The 12,834-nt window shown below is 41.8% G+C and overlaps 1 protein-coding gene across 2 annotated transcripts; it reads left to right on the top strand.

Annotated features, from left to right (window-relative positions):
* Window positions 1–995: 995 nt before the first annotated feature.
* On the top strand, window positions 996–11,873 carry nsun3 (NOP2/Sun RNA methyltransferase 3). Of its 2 annotated transcripts, none has more exons than XM_036540501.1 (6): window positions 996–1,267; window positions 1,754–1,851; window positions 2,046–2,377; window positions 3,615–3,769; window positions 5,980–6,098; window positions 11,293–11,873. In XM_036540501.1, exons 1-6 carry the CDS (start codon window positions 1,109–1,111, stop codon window positions 11,549–11,551), a joined length of 1,122 nt encoding a protein of 373 aa, XP_036396394.1. In that variant the 5' UTR covers window positions 996–1,108; the 3' UTR covers window positions 11,552–11,873. The 2 variants fall into 2 exon arrangements, with proteins under 2 accessions (XP_036396394.1, XP_036396396.1); XM_036540503.1 differs by having other exon boundaries at window positions 1,158–1,290.
* Window positions 11,874–12,834: the final 961 nt, after the last annotated feature.

Raw genomic sequence — 12,834 nt, 5'->3', positions numbered from 1 at the left:
GTCATTTTATTGAACTACTCATTGTGTGATCAATGTGAAATCCAATTACTTCAGGTGTGTATGCTCCATGTTTAACATACTGACAATGACTGATATAAACAGGAAAACAACTTGAGAAGCTTGGGATGTGTTCCAGCTCTAATACTGGAGTACTTGTAGATTAAAAGACAAGAAGTAGTAATGTGATTCTGGCGATATTGGAGGGACCAATTTTAGTTTCTCCTCTGGGATGGACTCCATTATGATCGCATTATACTTGGTTGAATTATGTTATTTAAAATATATGGTTCCCCAAAACCTAATTATGAAACGCTGAAACATAATCTGTGGAAAACTATGAGAAGGTACTCCTAGGTACACCTTGAAAGATAGCCAGTTCGCTAATATTCTATATGGAACCCCTGTTGATTTTGTGTGTTTTCGGAAATGTATATGCTTTTAATACGAAAATATAGGATACTTAAGTGGTTTCATTTTTTTAGTCAGCACTACGAAGCGTCTTATTTGCATGCAAGCATTTAAAATAACTGGCTTCTTTCTGCAGTTCAGTGGTTATCATACACACGTTCTTGTGATTCACACATTATTATTTTGGTCGGTATGAAGGCCTACACACGTGTGTACACTTTGTTACATGTACTTATTTATTGGATTTAAATACAGTCACTTTTCTACCACGATTTTTTTTTCTTTGTTACTAAAGCGAATGTACATTGTAAACTGCTTTTTTGAAACATTAAATACATGCATTATTTTCCAAACAAATTACATGTGTCATGATTATTTCAGAGGACTGCGGAAGAGTATTCACTTTAACTGCACTCGAATACTATAATTTTCGTTTGTATTACAAAGCTCAAATGAAATGAATGCGATGGCACTGCTACTGCGTTCACCGTTGTTGAGTTCTTAGCTGTGTTCCGTCAGAACGGACAACCGGAACCTTACAGTTGCTGGCAAAGGGAGGAGGACATAAATATTAGACGGGACGACTGTGAGCGCACGGTTGTCTGTTGGCTAATGTTAGGTTACCCCATGTACAATCAACTAAACCCATTTTTACTTGAATACAGCGTTTAAGCTTCTTTATATCCATGCATTTCCTGAAATGTTCGGAGTTGTGTGCTCGAGAGGCACACGTTGTCTCAAGTGGATTGGGTTCTGCATCTCTGTACACGTGAAAACAATCGCGTCTTTCGGGTACAACACAGATGTTCCAGACCTGAAAGTCTCTTCGAACAAATTATGTACAGTTCAAAACAAGCAGGTGAGAAAGGGCGACGAAAACCAGTTGAGTGTCTTAGCAACCTAGCCCGCCAGTCATTCGAGTGCCTGGACAACGTTGTCAAGATGGCTAACCTAGCCAAACTAGCTAATCTAATCCTAACCCTAACTAATTTTCTACGTAGGAAACAGATAGCTACTGTCAACGAGTCCTATGAATATAACTAGCGATAGCCTATCTGTGAGGAACGTGAAGTAATGGTATAAATAAACGAGTATCTGACAAAGTAAATACAATCGTGCCGGATAAAGTAGAAACATAACTTGCGTAGCTTTCTTGTCTTGCCTTGCCTGTTCAACAATCGCATTAATACTCAGGCCGGGGTGGCTAGTTAGCACTAGCTAACTACTTCACTAGTAGGCGACATAACTGAAGTTGATTTTCTAATTACGTAGCTAGTCTAAATGGATTGACATGGCTCAAAACTAAGGACTGTTAGCGTTAATTTTTTTTCTTTCTTCCATCCAGGTAAAGTCAGGACAACGGAAACAGGTGTGCAAACTCGTACTGGACCACTTCGACAAGCAGTACAGTGAAGAACTCGGTCAACTGTGGACAACAGCAAGGTTGTCAAAGATCATGTCTACATATAACGCAGATGTGTTAAACTAAGCAAAGCATCCTGAGTTTTCCTCCCGTTTTGCTTGGATATTTGAATTCTCTTAAGTATTGGAACTACGAGCACCTCAGGTCGCCCCCTGTCGCTACGGTGTCGAACTGTAGTATAAACCAGTGGTTGACGACTCTTCTTGTTTCTCAGGGAAGTGCTCCTGGATCCTCGGTGTTGGCAGTATGGCGTGATGCTGAATCGCTTTAGTGAGTCGTCAGAGCTTACGCAGCTCCTCCAGACGCAAGACTACTCCAGCCTCCTGCCCCAGGACTCTGGTTCCCTACAGTGCTTTGTGCACCAGTCCCACATTAGATTCCCCTCCCAAAAGCACCAGCCGGGCCAGCTCAAACAGTACTACCTCCTGAACGCAGCCTCTTTGCTCCCTGTGCTGGCCCTGGGGGTGAGGGATGGGGACAGGGTTCTTGACCTGTGCTCTGCTCCTGGTGGCAAAGCCGTGGCCGTGCTCCAGAGTGCCACCCCAGGTAATGCGTCACACTTTGCACTCTTTCCTCTACATATTATATTGGCTCACTGGCTGTTTATTAGGCTTGACAACACTTGGACTCCTGTTCAACTCTGGACAAATCCTGCCCTGTTTTGTTTTACCCTTAATGTTTGCTTTGCTATTGTTTAAAGGGATCACATGTAAAGCACACACAAACACCAGGCGGTAAATCCCTTTGTGTAAAATCAGGCCCAGAGCCCCCTGTCCACTTGAGTTAAAAGCAAACACATTTTCAGGGAGTAAACATGTTGCGGCCACTGCTCAGCCTGCGTGCTGGTGATAAGAGACGTGGTATTTATTTTTTATTAGGCCTCTTGTGTGTTGGGATTTAGCAGAATGAGTTTCTAACACCTTTGAAAACAAAGCAGGTCTTTCAGAGTGCACTGGAGCCCCTCCTGGCATTTTAACCCCACATCATCCTCAGCTTCCCATGCCCTAACTGGTGGCCTCAGCAGGGTGAATTGAGCTAAGTGACGTCAGTAACATGCATGATGACTAGTCTGTGTAAGAACTGGACAGAACTACTGTGTGTGTGTGTGCGTGTGCGCATGTACATGTGTGTAGCTCTGCATGGGTGTGTATGTATGTGAGAGAATGGGCATTATTCACTGGGTATGTGGTTAGAGACAGAAAGGATGGATACTGTGTAGCATGAGAGAGACTATGTGTGTGAGAGAGCAAGATAGTGAGCGATTGTGAGTATGAAACTGTGCATATATGAGAAGATTTAGGTTCTGTTTAGTGAGTGTATGTATATGTGAGGGAGAGAGTGGCCATTTTACAGAGTGTGTATGTGAAAGAATGTAGGAACTATGTGTCATAGCCTCCAGTGACTACACTGCACCAACAGGTGTAAGGTTTCTGCAGCATGAGAACTAAGGTGCTTCTGTTTCCTTAGCACAGTGTCTTATGTACTATAGCCAGTAAAGTACCGATTACATCGTATGATAAATATGTAGAATGAAGTAAGTTACACATGTATAGTTTCATAAATGAGGATTGTCATATATAATGTGTCAGGATGTCCATTGTTGTCTTTGTAAGAATAATTTGTAAGAACTGTTTATAAATATTCTTACAAATCATTTTTTTTTCCACTTTGCAAGACGCATATTACCTGTAAGAAGTGAGATGGATATGTGCATTTTTCTTCTGGCAAGCGTGGTGGGTGCGGGTAATTGTCATTGGGGTGGCAAAGTACCATTGTCTTTCAGGACTGTTGCATTGCAATGAATTGGACTGTCACAGATGGAAGTGGCTGGCAGAGACTCTGGAGTCCTTCATTCCGCAGACCCTAAACGATGCCGTCACGGTGTTTAATCTAGATGGAAGACTCTTTGGGCAGATCGAAGCAGGCGCGTATGACAAGGTAGGGACAAATTACCTCCCGTGCCCTTGCGCTGTCCCTTGTAAAGTGGTGGGATAGATTCCGTCAGACAGGCTTGCGTCACTGTCCTTTAGTCCTGTGGTGAAGAGAAATGTCCAAAAAAAAAAACACTGGTATCCATCTTATTCCTTGCCTTTGGGGAGGGGGGAGAGATGTAGTTAATGAGTATTAAAGAGTTTTTCCCTATCAGACTTTTGAGTCAGGCAACAGCACATTGTAAACCCTGACAAACAAAACTGTATATAAATAATGACTCTGACATGTGAGTAGTTTAATACCATGGTGAATGGTGTAATACCCTGGTCACTCAAAACCTTTCCAAGCAGCACCTTTATTCAGAAATCAGAGTAAGACAAATGTCACACGCAGCGCTCAGTTGCAACGTACTCGCATTAGGATGTGGCATTGTGGATTAAAATGGATATAAAACAGACTGTTATTCTTTAGTAGTTCATACTGTATTGCTGGATGTACAACTCATGTCTTTGTCATTGACAGTTGAAGAGCTGTATATCTCCAACAGGTTGAGTGGTTCCTAAGAGCAAAGAGGTTGTCTGACCAAAAAAGCTATTTCATGGGTGCATTAAGGTTTCAGGTAGAATGTAACACCCTACAAAATGGATTTGAACACTTAGGATATAACTCCTTATTTGTTCAGTTTGGTGTCAACACCAGAGGCATTTGAAGGTCATTAATTTTTTTTCTATGTGTTTTGTTTGTGTCCAGCAGGTGGAGCTGCTGTGTAAGGATGTTGTGACTTCAAGTTTTTCATTTCCTTAATATTTGAATGTTCTGCTATATTCACTTACCTTCGGTGGATTTTGCTTGCCTACCGATAGTGTCATGAGCGGTAGTTTTTTTGGGGTTATGAAACACACTCATTATGAAATAAGAAGTGTCAGTTCTGTGGAAAAAGGTGTCAGCCGAAAAAGTAACGTCTCTTATGTAATAGGGGTTCCGTTGGTGTAGTGAGGGATTGTTGATGTTGTTTGTAGATCTGTGTGTATGCATTTGTTATTTGTGCTTTAACTGGGATTGTTTTTTTTTGCCAGTTGACAGCTGTCAGGTTACCACTGCATGCTGCTTACATTATCATTATTTTTAGTTTCAGAGCTACTATAAAATTCTAAAAAAAAAAAAAAAAACCTTAAAATCATATTTTGGCAATGTCTAGTGTATTTTTGCGGTCTGACTGATAAGATAACGCTTCTTAAGATGAGATGAATCACTCTGCACGAACCTCCAGGCTTAATCCCTGTAATGAAAGAACCTGTCAAATTCACGCAGTGCAGAATTTGATTTAATCCACAGAGGGGAGAGCCCCCGCGCTCCATCACAACGGCACAATTATCTCTGCTGTGTCCTCCATTTCCTTTGGTTTCTGTTGCGGCATGTAGCAGGGTCAATTTGCCTCTTAAGCATTTCTGTTGTGTTAACGGACAATAAGTGGAAGCTCTCCCCTGTTACACAAAGACAGCTGCCCGGCCAATGCGTCTGGTAATAGGGAAAGAACAAACACAATTAAGACACAAAAAGGAGCGCTGTTCAATTGCCTATTCAAAGAAGCAGCTCCACTGAAGTGTAGTACGCGTGGTCTAATGAGTGTCTCTGTGGAGGGCGTACAGTAATCCAGGCCCATGCCCTGGGAGAAGAGCTTAGCACTAGAGTCAGAATGAGTCAGGGTTTAACAACAGAAGCATTACTTCTCATTACTGTACTCATTGTCATCTGCTCCTTTGCTGGAAACATGGATGTGATGTACGTTTTTAATTTTCTGCATAAATAGTTTCCATGTGTAATTGTCAAGAGCAACATTACATACAAGCAGTGTAGTAATTTAAAAGGCTATGTAATCATTACCATAGAACAGTTGTATATAGTTTTGATTGTAGCTTCACTGGTGATGATTTTGGCCAAGGAACAGTGGAGTGTTTTTGTTCTGGAATGAATTGCCTGTAAAGCAGAGTCAGTTCATCCTGTTATTCATGTGTCACTAGATATTACCATGCTTTCAGATGCTTTCAGCTTCCAGTATGCACTTGTATCATTAACTTTAACCTAGGACATTTGTTTGAAGCAGGTGCACTGTGCAGTGAGAATTTGTGGTAATTCATCAGACAGGGGAGGTAGTTGTGATCCAAACAAAAACTGCCATGAGCCCAGTTGTGCTGTAATCTCTGTGCCCCTGTCAGGTGCTAGTGGATGCCCCCTGTTCCAACGACCGCAGCTGGCTTTTCGCGGCCCCCCAGCAAGGTGCCCTCCGGCTGCAGGAGAGAGCTAAACTCCCCGAGCTGCAGACAGAGCTCCTCAGGTGCGTCACGTGACCTCACAACGAAGCCGCTTCCTATCAGACACGCTGTGTGTGAGTATGACATGACAGGGGGTGAAAAGGAAAGATCCCCCTGGTTTTTTTGACCATCCACAGGTGAAATTGTGTAAGTATCAGGCATGTAGCCAGCCATTATAAGCTGAGCTTATTCTGCGGGACCCTTAAAATGAAGTGGCATTGTGAGTACTTGTACTGCCCTCGATCAAGTGATGACAGATTTGCCAGAAAGCCCCAGAGGCATGTGGAGCTACCATTGCAAATCACTGCATTATAAAAGTCTGATCTGTTCCCTGGCAATTACTGACTGAGTGCCAAATAGTGTCCTCATCAGAGATGTATCCATAGTCAGCGTTATCCCCTGCTTTGTGGACGATAAGCGTGAAGGGAATGTACCTTCCTCACTAGGGATTTGATAGCCTGACTTAAAGGCATCTAGGAAGGATCTACGAGGAAATAAAACTTGACTGAAGTTTTAGGTCAGATATACTGAGCATTTACAGACCTGCTTTTTAATGGCCATTGAATTGGTATGCGCTCCATTTATTCAAGTAAATGCTTTCCCCAGGGCTCTTTTTCAAATGCCTTGTTCGCTCTTTCCAGAAAACTGAGTTATATTTAATCTCCAATTCGATTTGAGTCTAACATGATAATTATAAGGAATACCGTGTGTGTAGCAGTAAGGAATCCACATCACAGTCAACACAGTGTAGAATTAACCTGAATTGTTTCAAGAAACATCCAGCAAAATAAATGGATTATATGTAAACATGTAAGATAATAAATTGTGTAATGTAGTGTGCTGATCATTTTGCAGCCCTTACGCAGTGCTACTTAAGTCCACCCAGCATAGACCTGTCATAGGTAATGGTGACTAGTGACACATGAAGTGGGTCTAAGCCTTCTAGACCAGCTCCTGACCTTCCCTGCCGGTAACCTGCCTGTAAGGGAACAAGACAAGACATCTCAGACAGCAGCATTCAGCGGGGAGAAGTGCACAGCTCCTCTTAAGCCTCACAAGCAGATGGGTTGCTGAAGCGTTCTGTCACCTGCAGACTGTGCACTGGGTTCCCTGTTTACTCAGAGGGGGGAAAATAAAAATAAAAATCAAAAGGAAGTAAAAAACGCAAGTGATCTCAGATCGGCATCCGACGGGTAGAATCCAGGTTATGAACCTGAGACATAAAAGCACATGCGGTGCATTTGAAGGATTTCTGCCGTATTGATTAATGAACTCGCTCCTTACTGCTCAGCGCCTCAGGTGGGAAAGTAAAAAGGAGAGGGTAAAAATCACAGATGCCAAACATTTCGGCTGCAGTTCAGTACAGGCTGCGTGCAGGAGCAGCTTTGAACCCTTGTGTCTGGTTTTCACAGTCTGACCACAAACGGTCATCGCAGTACACATGTGTAATTCAAACGTGTACGGATGAGAGCAGTGCTACCTCATCCCGTGAGGTACATTTGGAAGCGTTCACACACTGGAATCTGTAGAAGTTCATGCCAGAAAGTTTTTGAACAATTTTATGGCGCATTAGCAATGACATTTGCTGCTTCCTCTCAGAAGCCAGCTTCTTTTTATTCAATTTCAAGTGTTTAAATCTGCTAGAGATTGTACTCTGAAATGTACTGTCCCTATGCAGTATCATTACATTTTTGTTCATATTATTATGAATACTTGAATGATATTAAGAATAACAATACAGTATATTTCTTAACAACTAATTATTAAATTGAAATGTATAGAAACTTAGTGGAGCAAAGTAGATGAAGAGATCATTATGAATGTGTGGTAGCGATAGTCGCTGAATGCCAAGTGTCCCGTTCAGCCTGGTGGTTTTTTCACAGCCTCTTTGGTGGTTTTTCTTGAGATGGTGCCCTTCATTTCCCTTCCCAAGGTCCTGCCGTTTCATGTCGCACATAAATTGCTGAGCACAAAGGCTCGTTTCCAGTCTGTTTCACCCGCGACTCCTTGTCGGGCCGTTCATATTTGTTCGCACCCCTGGAAGCGTTTATGCGGAAAAGCGTTCCCCCCCGCTCCACGCCCGCACAGAGCTGTATATACATCATGCAGGGCCTGCACAAGGTCACGCGATTGCATTTCCATTTTGTGGAGCTAATGCTTGGCTAAGAGACCACATATTAAAAATGGCCTGGGTAAAGACAATATATATCTTTCCTGACAATTTGTCCTCTAATGGTCCACCATCAGTAATGTTTCCATGCAGTGCAGGAGAAAAAGCATACAAATAAGCGAACTGTTGTTAATTGTATTTTTACTTTTGTTTCAAAGAACATCAGTTGACAAATAGCATATTAATATTCTATATGAGCTTTGACATATGCGTTGCTGATCTTAGGAAATGATATTTACGCTAATATACATGATTAATTGTACCCGCATTTCCATTGAACTAGCTGATCACATTCAGCAGTGCCTGTGTGACCTCTAAGTTTAGCTGAATGTCGTGTACTATACGTAGCTACTCCTCTCAGCCCCGGCAATCATATAGGTGTTTGATGAACAGTTACCGCTTCAGCGCGCCCATGTAGACAATAAGAAAACACCATTTCCATTTGCCTGTTATTGCAAAACAATTTAAACCGTGAGCGAAACTAAATAAATCTGCCTTTTTGAATCCACCCAGAGCCAATTTAGCTGTCCTGGCACACAAGGTCTGAGGTACACTTAGGAGTTTGAATTGAGGTGCATAGAGCACAATGTCATTGCATTAAGTGGGGGCATCTTTCTTCTGAAAGGCATGCGTGATATCTCTGCCATGCAAACTTGCCTGAATTGTTTCGCTCTGCACCCAGTTATCTAAGTAGCGGCGGTGCTGAGCTTGTGAAATCAGTCCACTACATCATAATATTGTTCGTGACTTACCGTGGAGGATCAAGAGCGTCTCCGTGCTCTTTTACACTGAGCAATCATGCTGAAAGGTGTGCACTTTCGTGTCAGTCGATTTCTTAACATAACCGGTGCAGATAGCATTGTTCACATTAGAAACGCTGCTTGGTCAGAGGTTTTCATTTGATCTGATGCGCCTTTGCTGATTCGACTTTCAACTTTTTTTTTTTTTTTTTATCCCTCGAGAGTCAAATTTTACAAAGCACTGTGCTATATACACACTGCTTTAATCCTGACTTTTGGCTGCATGCTGCCCACTCCACCACAGAACAATTAGCCATAGCACTTAGAATAGCAATTGCATGCAGTGCAGATGATACAGCGCACAAAACTGTGTGTTTATTTCAACAAGAGAACTTTTTTCCCTTTTTAGAGCAAAGGAATATAAATGTTCCTATTGGATTTATTTCCCCTCCAATCTAAAAATAAAATTGGCTAACAGTGCCAGCGTCTGCTCAGGAAGAAGCCTTCCTCCAACAGCCATGTGCACGGGGCAGCCTTGCTGGAGCGGTTCACCTCCCAAATGGGCCCAAGCCCAACGGGCCTGGTGCTGTGGGGCCCTAAAAATAGCCCGACTGTTGCTGTTGTTCTTCAGAAAACATGATTAATCTTATTTTCCTAATTGTGTAAAAATATCCTCTTAAAAATGAATGAACATCCTTCCTGGAGAAACAGGGTAGCAAAGCAGTTGCTCCAACCCTCCAGGCTATTCAGAACCCCATTCATGGTTCTTTCTAAAGCTGTGTAGAAACACAGGCTTCAGTGTTCCCTTATTCATTCAATTGGTGGCATATTCTGTAAGGTGCATTTGGAGTAATATTAAGTCTGATGTTGCTGGCTGTACAGACTGAAATGACACTGAAATCCTGGTTCTTCAGAAATGACTGTTTCACATCAGCATTTCCTGTGGAATGACTAACTCATAAAATGGTACTTTGCATAGATTGTCAATATGCAGCAAATGCAACATTAGTTGGAACTAGAGTGATTACAAACAGGTGACTGTTCTTTTAATGAAACGGCTTTTTTACACAGTGTGGACGCCTGTGAAGCCTTTTAAATGGCTATATACTAAACCAAAGATTGACTTGGCATCTCCACTGACACCTGAAAGCTTGGAGAACACAGGGAGGCACAAAAGGAGAAGGCCATATTATATACTGAACTTTCAACATTTTTTACTTCGTGTACACAAACATCATCAGAGGAGATGAGTAAAACACTACCCTCACAATCCTACAGATCCAGCTGGCAGGTGGTGACTTACCGATCAGAACTCTGCCTTACCTTAGACAAACAAGGTATTCCAGCCCATCCACCTAATGTGACTGTAATGAGTTTAACTATGGTTGAGTTCACTGACTCCATCAGTTCCATCAGCTCGCTGAGTTTTACCTGTCGTTTGCAGCTGAATAGTAGCTGTTCATTGTTGCCTAATTATGAAATGCTGAAAGCCATATTGATGCAGCGTTGTACTGCATGTCCGTTTCTACCATTTTACAGTAGTATTAACTACATGACTGATTTGCTGTATGGGGAATTAGCAGAGGTGACCTCCTGGTCCGATTTGATTAGAGGAATATACTGCACAGGTAATTTAATTCTTCACAGATTAATAGATGGACAGAAACGTCCATTGAGGAATAATGAGATTAAACGGTAAATGTTTAAGTTCCACTTTAACTGGTTATCAGATTGGAGACACGGGACCATGTCCCCTGTTCACAGAGTGGCAGAATAGATTGTATAGATTACAGTAACAGAGTCCATTAAATCCTGAAGCAAACCCCATTAGAGTACAGAAGACTGAAGGGATTAATTCCCTTTCTCTATATGTATTCCCTTAAAGTACATTCCCTTAAGACAGAAATATATCTGTGTTTTTATGACAGATTATCACCATGCTGGAGAACATAGATGACGTGCCAGGTAGTAGACGGAACAACATTGTAGGGAGGTGGGGTAGCAGTGGGGTTGGACACTTTGTATGCTGTGTGAGAGAGGAAAAAAAGACAGGGCTTCATTTACATCTTGCTTGGTTGATGGGAAAGTATATAGTGTTTTGAAACATAAACAACCAGACTAAATTTAATCAATTCTGATAAGAAGCTTGAACAAACAATCTTGGAGTAGCTTCATAACCAGCAGTTCTACTTTGAAACGCAGTCAGACTTTTAATATCAAGGTACAGTATCGTGGAAGTAGAAAACCTGTGCACTGATTTTACCTGTCGGTCCTTTTTCCTGCTGCTGTTGTCCGTGTGATGTGCAGCTCGGCTCTGGCGGCGGTACGTCGCGGGGGCACAGTAGTCTACTCTACCTGCACCCTCTCCCGTGCAGAAAACAGCGCGGTGGTGGAGAGGATCCTGACCTCCTGTCCCAACGTGGAGCTGCAGGGCCTGGGAGAGCTGGCCCGCTCCCTCTCCCACCACTTCACCTTTGATCCAAACTCCAAATTGGGCATCCTAGTTGTCCCAGAGAAGGGCAGGACTTGGGGACCCATGTTTGTCGCCAAACTGAAAAAACACTGATATTACAGGCTCCTCTTTGTTTGACTTGTTTGTGTATTGTAATATCTGATGTTTTGCTAGGTTTTGCTAGCATTTAAGATGGTTTATAAGGATGTATTACATCCTACGTAATGCCTGCCTAGATATTTGACTGCCGTACATTTATTATTACATTGTATGTAATTAAAGCTTTGTTTGTTTGTTGTATTTATAATAAAGGTAACACAGCTAGTTGACTTAGCTGGGAAGTTGGTGTATGGGTTGTCTTCTCATGACAGAAGTGTCTTTTTATGGTATTGTGCTGATGTCACAGAAACCTGCCGACTCCATGTGGGACAGCATATGGGGGTCATACGTTTAGTTTTAAAATAAACAATGTATTGGAAAACATATATACCTTGGTTTTGTGTATTGCTTGTAGTCAGTTAACCACATATTAAATGGTGTATGAGTGATATGCTCAAAAAGTAGAATCCAAGGGATGTAAATGGCACAGTGGTAATACAGATGGCAATCATGCATGATCATGCAGTTAACTTTAACCATTTAACTTTAATTCATGATTTCATTTGAACCAGGTAACTAGCAAGCTGACTTTTTTCATGTGACTTACTACTATCAGTGGTAGCCTAGATCACATATTTGCGCACTTGTTAGTGTAGCTTTGGAAAGAAAAAGAATGCTTTGTACTCTGTAATGTTGCTGTTAACTTGAGCTGCCAACTTCTGCAAATACTGCAAAAAAAAAAAATCTTGCCGCACTACTATTGATCGCTACACCCTTGAAAACACTGTTCACCTGTAATGATAGTATGATTTGCTTCCCAGAGCACGACACTCAACCTCTAATTTATTGGAGAACATGTCCTTTGTGGTTTCACAGGATATATTTGTCTTTGGCTACACTGCTGCAGAGCTTGCTAACAGCAGTAGACTGATCTGCTGTACGTTTTCAGTTGTCTTTCTTTGTATCCTTTTTCTTGGCTGCATTCCTGTGCTGAATAACTGTTATTGACTACTTTCCCTTATATTTACAGTACTCGGGCTTATAAAATAGGAAGGCTCTCATACCCTTTTCAGGAAAACCAGTACAAAAAAAGCAATACTGGGGCTGTATTCTTGAGCTTGTTTGACAGGTATCTAAATTTACTTAAGTAGTTCATTATTCACTATATGGCAGATTCCCAACATCTCAGCAACAACAATTTGCATACTAGCGAACTAGCTAACGTGATAATAAAAGTTACACCAACATAAAATGGCATTAATGTTAAATAGTGCTCAGTTGAGTAGCTGGACTGTGCC

The sequence above is a fragment of the Megalops cyprinoides genome, chromosome 11 (genome assembly GCF_013368585.1).
Source record: "Megalops cyprinoides isolate fMegCyp1 chromosome 11, fMegCyp1.pri, whole genome shotgun sequence".
Classification (NCBI taxonomy): Eukaryota; Metazoa; Chordata; class Actinopteri; order Elopiformes; family Megalopidae; genus Megalops; species Megalops cyprinoides.
Note: the sequence above shows the minus strand (reverse complement) of the source record. Positions and strands in the feature narration are given on the sequence as shown.

What these genes read in the sequence shown, in the direction of transcription:
- nsun3 (XM_036540501.1), top strand. Translation starts at nt 1,109, where the DNA reads ATGTTCGGAGTTGTGTGCTCGAGAGGCACACGTTGTCTCAAGTGGATT. An exon ending in GCTCCAGAGTGCCACCCCAG is followed by an intron (nt 2,378 to 3,614) that starts GTAATGCGTCAC and finishes ATTGTCTTTCAG; the next exon opens with GACTGTTGCATTGCAATGAA. An exon ending in CTGCAGACAGAGCTCCTCAG is followed by an intron (nt 6,099 to 11,292) that starts GTGCGTCACGTG and finishes TGTGATGTGCAG; the next exon opens with CTCGGCTCTGGCGGCGGTAC.